The 18,781-nt window shown below is 57.3% G+C and overlaps 1 protein-coding gene across 3 annotated transcripts; it reads left to right on the top strand.

Annotated features, from left to right (window-relative positions):
• Positions 1 to 602: 602 nt before the first annotated feature.
• GET4 (guided entry of tail-anchored proteins factor 4) lies at positions 603 to 18,680 on the top strand. Of its 3 annotated transcripts, none has more exons than XM_025863641.2 (9): positions 603 to 852; positions 5,768 to 5,846; positions 6,156 to 6,237; positions 6,768 to 6,917; positions 11,821 to 11,959; positions 13,247 to 13,387; positions 13,496 to 13,571; positions 13,710 to 13,782; positions 18,399 to 18,680. In XM_025863641.2, the coding sequence occupies exons 1-9, from the start codon at positions 701 to 703 to the stop codon at positions 18,482 to 18,484; spliced, it is 978 nt and encodes a 325-aa protein (XP_025719426.1). In that variant the 5' UTR covers positions 603 to 700; the 3' UTR covers positions 18,485 to 18,680. The 3 variants fall into 3 exon arrangements, with proteins under 3 accessions (XP_025719426.1, XP_025719427.1, XP_025719428.1); XM_025863642.2 differs by lacking the exon at positions 603 to 852 and adding an exon at positions 1,338 to 1,956; XM_025863643.2 differs by lacking the exon at positions 603 to 852 and adding an exon at positions 1,993 to 5,650.
• Positions 18,681 to 18,781: the final 101 nt, after the last annotated feature.

Raw genomic sequence — 18,781 nt, 5'->3', positions numbered from 1 at the left:
CGTGCCCGTGCCCAGAACCCGTCCGTGCCCCCGTGCCCGTGCCCAGAGCCCGTCCGTGCCCCCGTCCCCGTGCCCAGAACCGGTCCACTGGCCCCACGCTGTCCCGGTGCGCGTTCTTGTCCCCGTTTCCCCCCAGACCTCCAGCTCCGCGTTAACAGGAGGTTCTGTGTCCAAGCGAGCCGACGACTGCTCGTTCTCGAGCAATGACTTGTCACCTGGACTTGGCCCTCTCTTTGGTCCCCAGACCCGGTCACCCTCACCTCCCCAGGGCGGCCTGCGGCAGAAAGCATGAAAACATGGCTTTTATTTCAGAATCTTGGCATCCCAACGACCGCTGAACTGGTGGTTGCTAGGCCTCGGGCCAGCCGTCCTGGGCGCACCCGCGGCGGGGAGGCGCAGCCCCGCGCTCTGCCGTCACGCGCCGTCCCCATTGTGGCGTCAGCGTGCCCCGCCACCGGGACGTGCGCGCCCGCCGTCTTTCCGCCCCGCGGCCCGCCCCTCGGTCACGTGGCCGCCCGCCGCAGGGTCTGCGGCCCCGCCCCCTCGGTCACGTGGCCGCCCGCTGGCGTGCCCGCCTCCAGCTGCGCGCGGCTCCTCGCGGGCCACCGTAGAGGGCGTCGGGCGGCCGCCGGGACGGAAGCCGAGAGGCGCTGCCGACCGCGCCTGCGACAGCGTCAGCCCTGCGCGGAGCGCCGGCCCGATGGCGGCGGCGGCGATGGCCGAGCAGGAGAGCGCCCGGAACGGCGCCCGGAACCGCGGCGGGGTCCAGCGCGTGGAGGGCAAGCTACGCGCCAGCGTCGAGAAGGGCGACTACTACGAGGCGCACCAAATGTACCGGACCCTCTTCTTCAGGTAGCCGCGGTGCTGCGGCCGCCGCCTTCCAGGGCTTTCCGCCGAGCCCGGCGCCCCGCCTCCGGCCGCCTCCCATTGGCCGCGCCGCGCCGCCCCGCGCCCCCGTTGGCTCGCGCTGCTGCCTGTCGCCGCGGCGGTCGGAGCAGGCGGGCGGGCGGCCGGCAGGCGGAGGACGGAGGACGCCGGGCCCGGCCCCTGCCTCCGCCCGGCGTCTCCTCCCCGGCCTCCCCCTGCCCGACCCCGTCCGCCCTCCCCGGGCCCCCACCCGGCGTCGCCCGTCCGCGGCCTCGCCTGGAGCGAGCCCCGGGGTCTGCGGCCCCCGGCGGTCCGGTCGTGCGGGTGAAACGTGCTCCCGCCCCGCGGCCCCCGCGGCTCGCGCCGGAGCAGCCGTGTCCGTGAGCCCGGCCCCGCGCCTGCACCCGCGCGGCCGGGGGCTGGGAGAGCGCGGCGGGTGCCGGGGGCCCGGCGGCGAGGCCCGGGGACCAGGGGCGCTGGGGGGCTCGCTGCGCGTGCCGGGGGGGTACTGCCGCGGGCTACTGCCGCGGGGCGCGCTGAAGTCAAAGGTGCTTTCTCCGCGCGGCTCCGGCGCGTCGGCAGGTGTGTGGCCTGCGGCGATCCCCGCGTGGGCTGCGCGGTCACGGGAGCTGTGCTGTGGCGCGCTGCTGCTGTGGTCTGAGTCGTCGTCGCGCGTGGGGGGCGCTCGGCGGTGCTGGACGGTCCAGGCGGAGCAGGGGGGGGGGGGGTTCGCTGGGATGGGCCTGGACGACAGCCGTCGGGGTTCAGTCGGGTCCGTGGAGGGCCTTTCCTGCCCGAACTGCTGTGGTAGGGCACTGAGGGGCCGTTGGGGCGGGCCTTTGCACCGTTCAGGCCTGGGCTTTGATGTCTGTGAGTGACACGATGGATCAGGGTCTGCGGGGACTCCGAGGTCCTGTCCCGGCCATGCTGGGGCTCCGCGGCTTGGAGGAAGCCCGCGCAGGAGTGAGCACAGCTGGGCGTAGGCCTCCTCCGCCTGGCAGCTTCACCCGCCAGAAGTCCGCGTGAGGGGAGCTTTCCCAGCGCTCCAGATTGGCCCGGGTGCTGGCTGTTCTCTGGATTGCTACGCAGGTATTTACCCGCTGATTAATCAGCAAAACTGGATCTTCCCAAAAATAAACAATGTTTCTTGTTTTGAGACAGTTTTGCCCTGTGGGATGAGCTGTGAAGAGGCAAGTCTCTCTGCCCATGTTTGGGGGTGGTGATGGAAAGCAGGCTCTCTGCCATCCCAGCCTTGACTTGGCTTCGGATTCCACCTGTGCTCTGTGACCTAAGACCAGCCTCGGCTTCCTCCTGGGGCATCTGGGGTGCGCCTACACCGCTCGGGAGTTGGGAAAAATAAATCCTCTGCCGTGGGCCCCACTGGGGACAAAGTTAATGGTGGCATTCATGGCCATCCGTAAGGCCTGGCTGAACTAGCCTGGAGTTGTCCCTGACTCCCAGGGGACCGTCCCTGCAGACCTGTGATTCCAGTCCTGTTGAGACCCTCCTGGGTGTGCAGCTCCTGGACGAGTCTGATTCACTGGGTTATACTAGGTTCTTGGTCTTTCTGTAAATCAATATATGTGTCTATATTTAAGTGTTTATGTGAAAAGTGCAGTTTGATGCATTTTGGCATGTATGTTCCCATGAAACTACCCCCAGTCAAGATAAGAACATCCATCACCGAAAACGTAAAAGGTTCTTTTCTCTGTTCTCAGAATCCATCGCTCACAACCCTTGCCCCAGGCAGCCAGTGCTCTCTGTGGCCCATAGGTTGATTTGCATTTTCTAGAATGTTTTGTGAGTGGAATCATATCCTCTTTTTGCACATCTTGAGTTTGTACAGCATGATTATTTGGAGATTTACCCACGTGTGAAGCATTAGTTCATTTCTGTTGCCCAGTGGTGTTCTGTGCTGTGGATGGACCACAGCTTGTTACCTACTTACCTGTTGGGGTACATTCACCAAATTGCTGTGTTTTGTTTTGTTTTTTAACATTGTATTTATTTGAGAGAGAGCGTGTGTGCACACGAGGGCTCGAACAAGGGAAGGGGCAGAGCGGGGAGGAAGAAGCAGACTTCCTGCTGAGCAGGGATCTCAATCCCAGGACCCTGAGATCATGACCTGAGCTGAAGACAGAAGCTTAACTCACCAAGCCACCCAGGTGTCCCCAAATTGCACTGTTTTAATTGTGTCTCACGGCAGTTGAAGGAGAAGGGGCCACGCGGTTGGGCAGTGCGGTGGGTTGGATTTACTCCGTGCGCATGCCTCAGGTGTGGGCAGTAGTTGAGGCCTGGTGGCGCAGCTGAAGGCTCTGACCATTCAGTGGTGCTGGTGCCAGCGGGTGGCCACCCAGTGTCTTCAGATCTTTCTCCGCCAGGACGAGGAGGGAGTCTGCTTTCAGGCCTATTGCTTTATTGGCGCTCGGTCATTCTCCACCCCCTTTCTGGCTTCCATGGCTGTTTTGCGGGGGTGGCCACAGGGCCACTTGGCCCAGTATTAGGATCGTCACCTTCCGGGAGGGCCTCTGCAGCCAGCCTGCCTCCCCCTCAGGGGCCTTTCTGAGATTTGTGTGGTTTTGCCTCTTAAATGAAGAAAAATTTTTTAAAAGAAAAACTTACAGGGCCGCCTGGGTGGCTCAGTCAGTTAAGCGTCTGCCTTTGGCTCAAGTCATGATCCTGGGGTCCTGGGATTGAGCCCCATGGGGAGTCTGCTTCTCCCTCTGCTCCCCCTCCAGTCAGTTGTTGGCTGGCAGATGACACCAGCATGTGCCCACAAGGTGCGCCGAGCAGGTACACCTGCCGTTGGGGGCTGCATGCATGGTGCTGGGCTGGAGGGTCCTTGCTCCATCTGCTCTCAGCCCCCCGGAGCCTTGGACCCAGATACTAAATTCCTTTCCATTCCCTGAGTTCTGCAGAAAGAAGCACATTCATTTCTCAGGGTTGCCTTTCACTGTTTGTTTTTGGCTTTCCTTGATCTGCAACAGGTGATTTCACCTGGATGGGAAGAGTGTTGGACGGGGTGCTTTGCCCTGCCCCCCGCCTTGGGCCCCCAGGCGGGTGCTTGAAAGCAGGCCCTGTTACCCCAGTGATTTGCTGTCACCTGCTTGTTAGCAACTTCTTTTATCTGGTGTCCTGAGAGGTGGTCTCTTGCTGTGCATCAGACAGAGGAGTGTAGAGTTCTGTCCTGTGTTTTGTAAGTAGCAGCATGCTGGCAAGATTGTCACTTGGGATAAGTGCCTATACATCCATGGAAGTGGCAGCATGAGGTGGTGTGCCTCCGAATACTTGTCTTTCCAGAACAGTCCGTGGCAGTGCTGGCCCCAGGTCATGTGCAGGGCGGCTCCCAGCAGGACCAGACGGGGATGAGCTGGGTTGGTGTGGGTGTAGGCTGTGTGTGTGCGCGTGTTTGAAGGAGAGAGGGATGGCTCTCAAAAGCGCTGTTGCAGAAACCACAGGCTGTGCAGATGACCTGCAGGCTGCTGGTGGTTTTCTTTCTGGGGGTGCAGGTTCTTCTCACCAGCCCCACCCCCTTGCCCAGCAGATGGCGTCTTCTGTTGGGGCCGTGTCTGGGCCAGCTGGGTTCCCCTGTGGGTGACTGTGATGGGGTTGTGTTCTCCTGGGCGGGGGGAGGGGGGGCGGGCGGTGTCTGGTTGTGGAACCTTTTTGAAGAAAATACCTTTTCCGTGGTTAATTGAACAGCCAAGCGCTCGCATTCCCACCTGACCCGTTGGTCCGGGTGAGCTGCAGACGGGCTCCCAGGTGCGTGTGTTTGGTGTTTGCCTGTCTTGGTAGCACCTCTGTGCTGCTTTAGTGTCTTTAATAGGTTGTGTCTTAACTGTGAGCCACAGACTTGAGGGGTTGTATTTCTTTTCTGATGATCATGGAGTTAAATTCCAGCCAGTGAATGGAGCGTCCGGCACCACCTGTGCCTAGCTCCGCCTGTGCTTTGGGAAGCCACTTCCTGCTGTTGACTTTCTCTCCCACCCAGCTGTGCTTCGCTGGACGCGGTCTGTTGCAGGTGGACCATCCTCCCGTGGTCTGTGTTGAGTTAGTTGCTGGGCTCTGGCTGCTCTGTGTTTCTGTCTCTGCAGTTCAGGAAACTGAGAAATGTGCTCAAAGTGGGAAAGTGAGGCAGGCCGGAGGGGCTCTTGGGGGGTGGGGACCGCAGTGACATCGCAGTGGGTGCTGCGTGCGTGTGTGTCCTCGTCCCCCACCCGGGAGTCTCCGTCCTGGAGCTCCTGCTGTCCCAACCCCCGAGCGCAGCCTTGAACTTGGTTCTCTGATGGACCCCAGTGTGCTGCTCTGTCCCTCACGCAGCTCCTACCACCCGGGCAGGCCTGTGCTTCAAGATGGAAGTCAACCAGCCTTTCTCTGGGTCCTGCTGAAACCGTTGAGCTGCTCCAGGCCTGTTGAGGCACAGACGACATCCCCTGCGGGCGCTGCTGTCAGATGTAGGGCACAGGTCTGCTTGTCCCCTGAGGTCCGAGCTTCTGCCAGCTGGGACTCCGTGTGTACCAGGGCGACCTGGGCCGTGGAGCACCCCAGCGTGGAGCCTGGACAGACTCCAAGGGGGGCAGGGTGCTGTGACCACCGGGTGAGGCGGTGGGCCTCTGGAAACAGAACACAGCTCCACTCCATCTTTGGTAGGAGGCCTGGGCGCCTGCGTGCCCGTGTACGGGATTGTTTGCTTTATGAAGCTTTCATGTTGATGCAAACGTTTTATCTTTAGCATTTAATCTCCAAACTATAGCCATCGGGCTGGGCGAACGTCATTAACAGGGTATGTCAGACTCTGGAGGATGTGTGTGGTGGAGCATCTGCCTAACTGGACCTAACTGGGGCTCTGCTCTCTCTCTCTCTCTTTCTCTCTCTCTCTCTCTCTCTCTCTCTCTCACAGATACATGTCACAGAGCAAGCACACAGAGGCGCGGGAACTCATGTGCTCAGGGGCACTGCTGTTCTTCAGCCACGGCCAAGTACGCAGGGGCCTTGTCCCCTTCCCTGCTTGGGGCCTGCGGGTTGGAAAAGGACCGTCCAGGGAGAGGCCTTGTTGGCACTGGCCACAGCTGGGCGAGTGTCCACTGAGAGAGCTGGGTGCTGCACATGCAGCTGGGGTCTTGGTCCTTCAGGCTGCACTGCCGAGTGAGCGCTGGGCTCAGAGTAGTGTCCTTAGCTTCGGTCCACCATGCGTTGTTAGCTGGAAACCAGAGTGGCCATCCAGCTTTGGCTTCTGAGAACAAGCCAGAGCTGTTTTTGTGATTTTTACTCACTTCCATGTTTTATAGCAAAACAGTGCTGCGGACTTGTCCATGCTGGTCTTAGAGTCGCTGGAGAAGGCAGAAGTCGAGGTGGCCGATGAGCTGCTGGGTGAGGCTTTATTACTGTGCATGAGGTACCTTCGCATGTGGAACATGACACCCCTGCGCACTCTCTGTGGCGGACGGTGGCCTCTGGTTTGTCCGGGAGACCTGGCTTGCCAGCCTGCCCCATGTGGTAAATGTGCAATGGGGGAAGTCCTTCTTAGGAGCTGCCCAGCCAGAGGGATGGAGGAGGGGCCTGCTCCCCGCCTCTGCACCCCAGCATGTTACCTACCTGCCCAGGTCTTGCTCCTCTGCGGGCCAGCTCCCTGCTAGAGCGCCCCCTCCCACCCAGCTCCCCGACACAGGCTGAGCCCTGAGGCCACAAAAGAGCAAGTGGCTGCTGGCTCTGCAGCTGAGAGGTCGGTTGGGGGGGGGTCCTGGGTGTGGGAGGGTGCGTGATAAGGACACCCCGGCATGCCAATTCCCAGGTTTTGAAGTGAAGTAATTGTTTTGGTGAACGTCTATAAGATAGAGCATCCAGAGAGCTGAGCAGCAGCGTGTTTCTTTGGGTAAGAGTTTGTGTTTGTGTTGTTTTAGAAAATCTGGCCAAACTGTTCAGTTTGATGGACCCAAATTCTCCAGAACGAGTGGCTTTTGTGTCTCGAGCCCTGAAGTGGTCCAGTGGAGGATCTGGGAAACTGGGCCACCCCCGGCTCCACCAGCTGCTGGCCCTCACCCTGTGGAAAGGTAGGCCGGGGGCACCTGTGCAGACAGCACCTCTCAGGGGCGGGTGCTAGCCGTCCCAGGAACAGCTGTTCCTTTTTATGCCCCACATGGCTTTTATTTGTGTTAGCCACTTTAATCAGGTGAACTCATGGGCCACCGGAAGTAAGGAGCCGAGGTTTTGCTCTCCACCGGCCTGGCCCCTCCTGCCGGTGGGCCTTCACCGTACCCACACCAGCCTCCTTTCTGGGACACCCTCCCCAGACCAGCCCTCTGATGGCACCCTGCTCTGTGTTTTCTTCACATTGATCTGAGCTTCTGAATAAGCATTTGTGGGGGCTGTTCAGTCCATGAAGGGGGGATCCTGGCAGTTCCTGGGTATGGTTTCCATCCTGGGCTCTGAGTCTGCTCTCAGGCACAGGAAAAGGCATTTGGTTGGGTGTCCTGAACAGCATTTGTCCAGGAGAATTTGAAGCGCTGTCTCCTATGTGGTGAGCACCTTGCAGGCAGCTCATTCACAGTGCGTCAGCCTTCGTGGGGGGGTCCGACCGTACGCTGGGCAGGGGGTAGGTGAAGGGGTGGTGATGGTGGGCAGGTACCTTGGTGGGAGCAGAGGGGCAGCCTCCTTCACTTGGGGGCAACCTTCTACCAGAATGTCTGTGACAGCTCCTCCTGGAAACAGCCTGCTCGCAGCAAGTGGCACAGTGGTCAGACAGGTCTGTGTCCTCCACAGTCAGCGGGCTCAGGGCGCGTTCCTGCTTGTGGTGGGCACCCGCCATGAACCCAGCCCTTGTTCATGCTGGGAAGCCAGCCGTGTGAGCGTCTGTGGGCAGCGGTGCTCACTCCACTGTGTGTCCCCACCCGCTGTGACCCACGAGGCGGGAGGGTTCTCCATCCCCTGCATGCAGGCATGCCAGCCCTACCCTCACCCTGGAGGGGCATGACGAGAAAACGGTCAGATGTCAGTTCAAAGGTTAGACAGTCAAGGAAATGCTCCTTGGAGGGTGCAGTGGAAGCCCTCCCCCACCCCTACCCAAGAAGCACGTGGGGCCTGAAAACGAGCAGCTGACGCTTCGAGGCCGAGGCTGTGGCCGTCTCATCGTGGGCTCCCTCTTCTGGCGCACATGCCCCGTGGGCGCCTTGCTCCTCTGGACTTGGCCTCAGCCCGCCACCCTGGCCTGCCCAACTAGCATGGTCCCCGTGTATTTTCTGTCGGTCCTGCCCACAGGACACTGGTGTGTCTTGTTCACTGACCTCGGTGGGAGGCCATCTGTGCCTGCCAGGCTGGCGGGGGTGCCCTGGCCTTGTCTTCCAGGGGCGCTGAGTCTGCACGTGCAGGGGGGTGGCGGCGCCTGTGGCAAACCTCTGTTGTCAGCGAGCATTGATTTGGCACCATTATGCCCGGTCTGTGTGTGTGGGGCGTGTGGGGAGACGCCAGGAAGAAAATGGGGCATGACCCTGTGTCTGTGGCTAAGAAGCAGAAAACGCTTCAAGAGTCCCTCATAGCCCTCGCTGGCTAAGAGCCAGCTGTAAGGCATGGATGTTTAATGGGACGATTTTAAAATTCAAGAGACCGCAGTTACACATAGCACTTGAGGCACAAACCCCAAGGGAGAGAAGTGCAGATTCCACGTCCCGCCCTCCACAGTGTCCACAGTGTCTGGAGGCTGTGCTTAGGGATGTCTGCCGAGCTGTGGTGCCCGGGGGCAGGCCCAGGTTGCGGGACCTCCAGGGAGGTGTGTCCCCCGATGGGGGCGGAGCCACCTGCCGCCATGTTGGTTTGCCGTCTGCGGCTCGCCGCCTCTTGGCATGTTGGCTGTGTGTGGCGTTCTGTTACTCAGGCGTCCCTCTGTTGCGCACGTTTTACAAAGTCAGGGCTTGTGGCGGCCCTGCCTTGAGCAAGCTTGCTGGTGCCACGTTTCCAACCGCACTTGCTCACTTGGTGTCTCCATGTCACAGTCAGTCGTTCTAGCAACAGCGCAGGCTTTTTCATTATAACTTGTTACGGTGATCTGTGACTGTGGTCTCTGATACTGTCCTGGTTTTGGGGCACCAGGAACTGCGTTCATGGAAGAGGGTGAATTTCGCCGATAAATGTGTGTGTGCTGACTGCTCTACCAACCAGCCGGTCCCACGTCTCTCCCCTTCTTCCAGCCTCCCTGTTTCCTGAGACCCAACAATATTGAAATTGGGCCAGTTCATGACCCTACAGTGGCCTTTCTGTCCCGAGTGAAAGGAAGAGTCCCACATCTCTCGTTTTAAATAACAAACTACAGATGGTTAAGCTCAGTGAGGATGGCTTGTCCAAAGCTGAGGTAGGCTGAAAGCCAGGCCTCTTGTACCAAACAGCAAGTAGTGAACGCAAAGCACCGGCTCCTGAAGGACGTGACAAGGGTTAGTCCAGTGACACATGAATGATGGGAAACCGAAACAGCCTTATTGCTGATATGGAGACAGTTTGAGTGGTCAGGATAGAAGATCGGCCACAAAATTCCCTTAAGGCAAAGCCTGATCCAGAGCGAGGTCTTGACTCTCCTCAGTTCCATGAAGGCTGAGAGGTGAGGAGGCTGCAGAACGGGGGTTTGAAACTAGTAGAGGCTGGTTCGTGAGGTTTTTTAGGAAAGAAGTATTCTCCATAAACTAAAAGTGCATGGTGACCGAGAAGCTGCAGCAAGTGACCTTGAAGATCTAGCTGATGTCATTACTGCAGGGGGCTGCATTCGACAGATTTTCAGTGACGATGGAACAGCCTGATAGAAGAAGATGCCGTCTAGGGCTTTCAGGGCTTACGTACCTAGAGAGAAGTCAACGCCTGGCTTCAAAGGACAAGCTGATTCTCTTGTTAGGGGCTAATATAGCTGGTAACGTTAAGTTGAAGCCAATGCTCATTTACCATTCTGAAAATCTCAGGGCCCGTAAGAATTAGGCTAAATCTACTCTGCCTGTCCTGTAGAAACGTAACAACAAAGCCTGGATGACAGTGAATCTATTTACAACATGGTTTACTGAACAATAAGCCCACTGTCGAGACCTACTGCTCAGAAAAAAGATTCCTTTCAAAATAGTACTGCTTGCTGACAATGCACCTGGTCACCCAAGAGCTCTGCTGGAGATGGGCTGCAAGATAAATGTTGTTTTCATGCCTGATACAACATCCATTCCGCAGCCCAAGGATCAAGGAGTCATTTCAACCTTCAGGTCTTATTCTTTAACAAATATATTCCATAAGGCTATCACCGCCATAGATAGTGATTCCTCTGATGGTTCTGGGAAAAGTCCATTGAAAACTTTCTAGAAAGGATTCATCATGCTAGATGTTACTGAGAACATAATTTATAGGAAGAGATCAAAATACCAGTAGTGACCGCAGTTTGGTAGACGTTGATTCCAACCCTCGTGGACGAGTTTGAGGGGTTCAAGACTCTGTGGAGGAAGTCACTGCAGATGTGGTGGAAATGGCAAGAGAATCAGCAGTGGAGGCTGAACGTGGGACCGAACTACCGCCATCTCACACCTGAACGGACGAGGATCTGCGTCTTATGGAGGAGCAAATAAACTGGTTTCTTGAGATGGGATCCACTCCTGGTGAAGATGCTGTGACGACTGTTGAAGTGACCACAAAGAATTCGGAGGTTCATACGAGCTGAGCTGATAAAGCAGCAGCTGGGTGTCAGACGACTGACTCCCAGGCTGAAAGAAGTTCTCCTGTGGGTACAATGCTGTCCAGCAGCATCCCACGCTACAGAGAAATCCCTCATGAAAGGAAGAGTCCATCAGGGCCGCAAACGTCAGTGCTGTCTGATTTTAAGAACTTGGCACGGCCACCCCAGCCTTCAGCAGCCACCACCCTGATCAGTGAGCAGCCATCAACGACGAGGCAAGACCCTCCACCAGCAAAAAAGACTATGACTCCCTGAAAGCTCAGGTGATGTTAGCATTCCTTAGCCGTCAGGCATTTCTTAAGGCGTTTCTGGGCATAAGGCTACCGCACACTTAACAGACTCCAGTGTAGCTTAAACGTAGTTTCTGTGTGTAGTGGGAAACCAGAAAGTTTGATTTGCTTTGTCGAAGAACTTGCTTTGTTGTGCTGGTCTGGAACCGGGCCCACAGCATGCCCGAGTTGCTCCAGGGTGGGTTCCAGTCCAGTTCTTGGAGGGAGCCTTGTGCTGGGCCAGAGCACATGGGTGTCGTTTTGCCCAATTTCCCTTCTCATAGGATGCTCTAAAACCAAAAGGTTATTCTAGGGGGTCTGAGGGAGAGAGGAGAGGCAGCACAGGTGCACAAAGAAATGCTGACTCCAAATTGTTCTGCGTTCCTGAAGGCGGCATGCAGGGCCCTGAGAGCTGGTGTTCCCGGTAGAAGGTGGCAGGCAGCAGGGGCCCGGGGCCAGAGCCCTGGAAAGGCGTGGGAACCAGGTAGCTTGTGAGCAGGACAGGGGCGTGATCCCGTCTGCTCCAGGAGATGGGCCAGGGTGTGGGGAGGTGGTCTGGGAGGTGGCTCGGCCTGGGCTGGGTCTCTGCCTCGGCACAGCTGCCACCCTGGGCGTCCTGTGCTCTGTCGGTTGCGGAGCACACCCACTTAGCTGTGGCAGCCGGAAAAGGAGGGGCTGGGGTGTTGAGTCCTCAGTGTGGAGGGGGAGGGGGAGCAGGTAGATTTTTCAGTGATGAGTGGGGAGAGTAGGTTTACAGCCTGAGTCACTTACTGATGTTGAGAAGATTGGGATTTTGGTCATTTTTAAAAAAAAGAGAAACGCTTAAAAACACCTTGAGTGTTGGAGCAGACAGGCACTGTGGTGCTATTAGCCCGAAAGCTTCCTGCGTCGCTGAACTTGACGCGGTGGTGGAGCCCTGTGTGCGGGTAGGAGGGTGGGGGCAGGGACGGCGCACTGACACGTGCATATTCATCAGTGTCCCCCTTCCCTTTGTAGAGCAGAACTATTGTGAGTCCCGGTACCACTTCCTGCACTCTGCGGACGGCGAAGGCTGCGCCCACATGCTGGTGGAGTACTCGACCTCCAGGGGCTTCCGCAGCGAGGTGGACATGTTCGTGGCCCAGGCTGTGCTACAGTAGGTACCCACGCTCACTCGGTCCCATCTGTGCTCCATGGCTGTCCGGGTCTGTCCCTCGTCCCCTGGCCTTGTTGCCCTGTGACCCTGCTGCAGACCTCCCGGCATGGGACATGCTGTCCCTCTCAGCTCTCCCAGGCGGCTGCGGAAGTGAGTGTCCGGAATTAGCGTTCTGCTGTGACTCCCCAGTGTCTGTTTTCTCATGGTACCTCTTAGAGGTTTTTGGCTTTCTTAGCGTCAAGCCGCTATTTTTTATAGGGCGTGCATATTTAATAAATTTTACAAGGTGTCTTGGAATGGGGACTGCGCATGCTTTTGAAGCTTTTCCAGGGCTGCGCCTGGCTTCCCGGACATCTCGAGCGTCCGTCCCCACTCCATCAGGCCTCCTTGCTTCCTCTCCCTGCCCGCAGCAGGCCTGGGTGGTGCTGGCACACACAGCACACGGGAGGGGTCTGTGGCCCGAGTTCCGGGCGTCTCCTGCGTGTGCTCCTCCCGCAGACACATACCAGTTTGGTGGCCGGGCATCGGAATAGGAAATGTCTTAGGAATTTCAAGGGGTTGGGGTCACAGAACGCTCACTGTATGCACTCGACAGCACCTCAGAGCTTCCACGCTCTGCTGCACAGCGGCGCGTTGCTGGCATCTGCAACTCAGAAACAGACGTTTCTTAGACCCCAGCGCTCCCTGCCCCGGGCTGTGGGGTGTATGGTGCACAGAGTCCCTGGACCGGACGGGATCATGTGCAACCACCAGGCGCCTTCCCATCGGTCCCTTCCTATAGCTTAACAAGGTGGAGGCCCCCAGTGCAGATGGTCCAGCTGTGGAGATGTCCCCCTGGGGCAGAAAACAGAGCCTGTCCCCTGCCCGGCACAGCACCTGGGGCCTGCGGCCTCGTTCCCACGGACCCCTGGGCTCACTGCTCACGTAGGCAGGGGCCTGACAGGTGCAAACAGGCTGTAGTCCCGACAACTCCCTGCAGTGTCCGAGCTCTGCTGCCTTTGGACACTGTCACCTTCCGAAGCTTCATCTCTTCACCTATCAACTGTGGCAGTCAGGAGGTGCCCTGCTCACGGGAGGGGGGCGGCGCAGCTTGTCTGAGCACCGAGCCTGGCCCGGCAGGTCCTCGGTTTGCCGGAGCTGTGGGACGGTGCAGGCGCGCGGCCCAGAGGCTGTTGGACAGCTTTCTGTGCCCCTGGAGGCGTCCCACATGCCATGTTCACCTGAGCACCTGTAGAAATGCCGCTGCATTCTGCATCAGTTGCCCACTTACTAGGGTGTTGCTTCCAGGTTTCTCTGTTTAAAAAACAAAAGCAGCGCATCGGTGGTGTTCACAACGTACACACAGAAGCACCCGTCCATCGAGAACGGCCCTCCGTTCGTCCAGCCTCTGCTCAACTTCATCTGGTTTCTGCTGTTGGCTGTAGACGGGTGAGTCTCCCATGTGTTTCGGGGCGTGTGCACGTGTGCTTTTCTTGTTCGGCTCTCCGTGATTTTCACGTGGAGACAGAGCTGGGCCCCGCTGTTCTCCTGTTTCAGAGGCAAACTGACCGTATTCACGGTGTTGTGTGAGCAGTACCAGCCGTCCCTGCGGCGGGACCCGATGTACAATGAGGTGAGAGGCTGGGGGCGGCAGCCGGAGAGCAAGAGAAGTCCTCCGTCCCCGGGCGGCCCCCGGAGAGGAGCGTGGGGGAGGTCTTGCGCATGGGGCGTGTTCTGGCTCCATGGTGACCCCGTGCCCGTCCTCTTCCAGTACCTCGACAGGATAGGACAGCTCTTCTTCGGCGTGCCGCCCAAGCAGACTTCTTCCTACGGGGGCTTGCTCGGTAAGGCCGGAGCGGGGGGCGCCTGCGGGGTGGGAGCGGGGCCGGCGTGGCAGCCTCACACCCTGGCCTCCCCCCGGGGCGCTGTCTCCGCTGGCACTGCCCGGCGTGCGGTGGCGCTCTCCCGAGGCTCCGTGTCCCTGGCTGGCCTCGAGGTCCTTCAGCAGATTCCCAGACACGCCTGAGAGGGTCCTGTCGGCCCTAGGGCTTCCCTCTCCTTTGGCCATAGAATCAAGGTGGATTTCTTCTTTTTTTATTCTGGTAAAATACACGTATCCCAAAACTTGCTGTTTAACCATTTCTTAGCATCCAGTTCAGGGGCACCGTCCCCCCGTCCGCCTCCAGAACGTTCCATCCCGCACACGGAGACCCTGTCCCCGTGACGCACGGACCCCCACCCGCCCCCCCCAGCCCCGGCCCCGCCGTCTGCCCTCTGTGACCGTGAGTCTGATGACTCCGGGACCTCGTGGGAGCGGGGACCGCGTGCGTGTCCTTCCGTGTCTGGCTCGTCCCCGTGGGGGTAGGGGTGGTTCCTTCCTTTAGAAGGCCGGGTCATACCCCGCGGTGTGGATGGACCGCACTGTGTTCGTCCATTCCTCTCTGGTGCACCCCATAACGCTGCTGTAAATGTGGGGCTGCGTGCATCTGCTTGAGCCCCTGCATCCAGTGCTTTGGGTAATATACCCTGAGGTGGGATTGCTGGGTCACGTCGAAATTTGGTTTAACTTGTGAGATGCTGCCAGACTGCCTGCCACAGCAGCAGCCCCGTTTCCCATCCCGCCAGCCGTGCACAGGGCTCCAGTTTCTCCGTGTCCTCGCCCACGTTTGCTGTTGTCTGTGCCTCAGTAGTGGGTGTGAGGGTCTCACCGTGGCTCTGATTCACATCGCCCTGACGGTTAGTGATGTTGAGCATCTTTTCTTGTGCTTATTGGTCATTTGTATGTGTCTGTGTCCATTCAAGTCATGTGCCTATTTTTGAACCAGGTTGGTGATTTCTCTATACTGGATACTAATCCCTTATCAGATATAAAATTCCTGAACATTTTTTCCCATCCTGTGGTTTGCCTCTTTTTTTTTTTTTTTTTTTTAAAGACTATTTTTTGAAAGCAGTTTCAGCGGGGCATTTGAGTGGTACAGTTGGTTGAGCATCCGGCTCTTGGTTTTGGCTCAGGTCATGATCTCAGGGTCCTGACATGGAACTCCGTGTTGGGCTCCACACTCAGCATGGAGTCTGCTTGGGATTCTCTGCCTCTCCCGCTGCTCATGTGCACTCTCTAAAATAAATGAATTTTTTTGAAAAGGTAAATAAAAGGAGTTTTAGCTTCACAGCAAGATAAAGAGGAAGGTATGGAGAATATCCGTTTCTGTACGTGCCCCCTCACAGCTGTTACCGGCGCCCCCATCAGAGTGGTGACTTTGTTAGAATTGATGACCTTACATGGACACCTGAAGTTCATGGTTTACGTTGGGGTTACTTTTGATGTTGTACGTGTATAGGTCTAGACACACGTATCCACCATTAGAGAGTTCTACAGAGTGGTTTCTGCCCTGAAAATCCTGTGCTCAGCCTGCTCACCCTTCCCCACACTCCACTGCCTTTTCTCTCTGTAGGTACTGCCTTCTGATGCATGGAATTTTAAATTTTCATGAAGTCCAGTTTATATGTTTCTCCTCCACTGCTCGTGCCTTTGGTGTCCCATCCATAATGTCCTTGTCTGGCCCAGTGTGGTGAAGCTTTTGCCCCGTGTCGTCTTCTAAGAGTTCTACTGTTTTCAGGTTTACATTGAGGTCCTTGATCCATTTAGAGGGTTTTGTTACATGGTGTGAGGCGTAGGGGTCCAGCATCCTTCTTTTCGAGGACGTCCAGTGTCCTGGCATCATCGGCTGAAGAGACCGTCCTTCCCCCCGAGTGGTCTTGAAGCCCTTGTCAGAGATGGTTTGCCCCCTCCGCATGTGGGCTTATTTCTGGTCTCTCTGTTCTGTTCGGTGGGTCTCTGTGTCTGTGTGCCCACACCACACTGCTGTGCTCACCCTGGAGTAAGTTTTGAAATCAGGAAATGCGATCCCTCCAGTTTTGTTCTTTTTCAAGATCGTTTTGGCTGTTTGGGTCCATTGCAGTTCCATATACATTTTAGGATGAGCTTTTCTCTTCTTGCAAACAAGGGATTGGATTTTGACAGGGACTGCATTGAATCTGTGGATGGCTGTGGGTGACACTGGTCTTTGCAGCATGTCAAGTCCTCCAATCCACAGACTTGGGAAGGACTTCCGTTTGTTTATGACTTTAATCTCTTTCCCTGGTGGTCTGTGGTTTTCATTCGTGAGTCCTTCATCTCCCCGGTTAAGGTTAGTGCCTAAGTATTTCATTCTTTTTGATGCTGTTGTAAATGGAATGTTTTTATGATTTCTTTTTCAGATTGTTCATTGCTGGCGTAAAGAAAGGCAACTGATTTTCACGTGCTGACTTTGTATCCCGTTATTTTGCTGAATTCATTTACTCTTAACAACTTTTTTGTGGAGTCTGTAGGGTTTTCTGCATATAAGATATGCAAACAGATCATTTTGCTCCCTCCTTTCCACTGTAGATGCCTCTTCCCTCGTCCTCGTGCCTGGTTGCTACGGCCGGGGCTGCCAGTACCGTGTGGACTGGAGGTGGTGAGGGCAGGCACCCTCCCCTTGCTCCTGCTCCTCGAGGAGGAGTTGGCAGTCTTCCACCACCGAGGATTATGGTTGCCGTGGGGTTTTCAGAGACGGCGGGTACTGTTGGGGGGGGGGGCGGTCCCTCCTGTTCCTGGCTTCTTGAATACCTTAACGAGAGCGTCACGTTTGGTCAAGTGCCGTTCCTGCAGCAGTTGAGATAGACGATCGTGTGGGCTTCCCCTCGTTCTGCTGACGTGGTGCGTCACACTGGCGGGTTCTCACGGGGAGCCCTCTGTGCTTTCCACGAATAAAGCCGCTTGTTGGTGGTGCGTCGTCCTTAATGTGCTGCTGAGTCCTGTTTCCCAGTGGTCTGTTGAGGGTGTTGGCCTCCGTGTTCACAAGGGATACTGGTCTGTGATCTTCTCATAGTATCTCTGGGGTTCTGCTGGCCGTGTCGGATGAGTTAGGAAGCGCTCCCTCCCCCTCAATTCTTTTGGAAAAGTTTGGGAAGGATTGGTGTTGGTTATTAAGTGTTGAGTAGCATTCACCAGTAAAACTGTCAGGGCCAGGGCCGTTCTTTGTTGGGAATTTTTGATGACGGATTCAGTCTCCTTACTTGTTACTGGTCTGTTCAGATGGTCCATTTCTTCATGGTTTAGTCTTGGTGCGTGTTGGAGGCCAGGCCTCTGCCCCTCATCTGCCTAGCCTGGCAACATGGTGTGGCCTTCCCCGCGGTCTCGTACGGACTTCTTCCCTCTGCCAGCCAACGGCCAGTTTAGTCATTCATCTGAACATGGATTTTGTGAGCCTGAATGTGGTGGGATTTTTGAGTAGATCCTGTTTCACAGAGTTCATCGTTCACCCACTCGTAGTTAAACCGGTCTTGCCGTTGAGAGGTCTCATGCGGCCAGGCAGCATTGAGGCTCCCTTCCTCAGCTTCCTTCTGGAAATGACGTTGCAGAATCAGATGGCTGATCTATGTAAAGGATACATGTCCCCCACACTGATTGCACTGTGCAGTGTGTTCCTGCCGGAGCTGAGGTGGCCCCCAGGTGACAGGTTCAGGTGGGGGCTTGTCCCACAAAGCTTGGTGATGCTGCTCCCGCCCTACTGCCCAAATCCAGGTGGGCACCCTGCCTCGTGGGCCCGGCAGGGTTGGCCTGGCTGGGCATTTGCGTCCTTTGAGCCATACCACGCTCTGTGGAAAGGTCTTTGGTCTGAGATAATTTTGAAAGTTGTTATACACAGTTGGACTTTCTACTTGTAAACTGTGTCTGGATTTGTCTCGTGGAAGGAACTCCTGCCATATCTGGGCCTGGGTGGGGCTGCGTGCATCTGAAGCCGAGGTGGTATTTGTGTGAATTGGCGTCTCTCGGGCGTGACGCCCCGCCCTCAAGCCTCGCCATGGGTGTCCTGACGCTTGGTGCCTATTCACTTCCCACCAGAACTTCAGACTTGCCCCTTCTGGCACCCAGGCTTCTGGTGGCCTGTTTGATGGACCTGATTTTGCATGCCCGAGTCTGTCCAGACAACATTGTTCACATTTCCATTTATTTTTTTTCATGGTGGTTTGGCCTCAGGGGACTTTCTCATCTCCTGAGTTTGTATTGAATCATTGTTTTTTGAATAAAAGTGTCAGTGGTGGCAGCCTGGGGGGGACAGTGGTCACCATATCTGCACGTGAACGCGTCCTGACCTCTTTGTGATGTACACCCGCGTGCCCGCTTGACGGTGACCTCCCCGTGACGTGGTTCTGCTGACGATTCTCCACAGCTGTCAGGCTGCCGTGCTCTGTCCCCCAAGGTGGGCCCTCAGGGTCCTTCCCCAGCTGCCAGGGCCTTGCAGGCACACTGAGTCTTCCCAGCGACTCGGCGGGGGGGCCCCGGAACACGGCACCATGGAAAGTGGGGTTCCCCAGGCAGGGGATGCTGACTGAGTGCTGCCGCCGTGCCCCTGACAGCCCCTGCGTTTGCTTCCAGGGAACCTTCTGAGCAGCCTCATGGGTGCCTCGGAGCAGGAGGGCGAGGACAGTCAGGACGACAGCAGCCCCATTGAGCTCGACTGACCCCGCCCGCCCGGCCTGCATGAAGACGCCCTGACCCCGGGCCCTCACACCCGGGGCTCCCGTTGTGAGGCAATGGCGGCCACGCGGGCGCCTGTGAGCCGGCCCGGGGCTGCGCGGCCTGCTGCGGCTGGGCTGGCTGGGCTGCACCTGCACCTTCAGACTGACCCACAATAAAGCACAGGCCTTGCCGCGCTACCACCCTTTCCCTGTCCTTTGTGTCTGGTTTGCTTTGGGAGGCGACCCGGCGTGCGGCGCAGGCCCGCAGGCCCGATCCCGTCGAAGATGGTGTAGGGGGCG

Source organism: Callorhinus ursinus, unplaced genomic scaffold, assembly GCF_003265705.2.
Source record: "Callorhinus ursinus isolate GAN/ISIS: 27379988/994484 unplaced genomic scaffold, GSC_fseal_2.0 scaffold70, whole genome shotgun sequence".
NCBI lineage: Eukaryota > Metazoa > Chordata > Mammalia > Carnivora > Otariidae > Callorhinus > Callorhinus ursinus.
The sequence above is the reverse complement of the archived record's forward strand: the minus strand, read 5'-3'. Positions and strand labels throughout refer to the sequence as shown.

Coding starts and splice junctions, on each gene's coding strand:
- GET4 (XM_025863641.2), top strand. CDS start 701: ATGGCGGCGGCGGCGATGGCCGAGCAGGAGAGCGCCCGGAACGGCGCC. Junction 6,238..6,767: donor GGTGGCCGATGAGCTGCTGG/GTGAGGCTTTAT, acceptor GTGTTGTTTTAG/AAAATCTGGCCAAACTGTTC. Junction 13,572..13,709: donor GGGACCCGATGTACAATGAG/GTGAGAGGCTGG, acceptor GTCCTCTTCCAG/TACCTCGACAGGATAGGACA.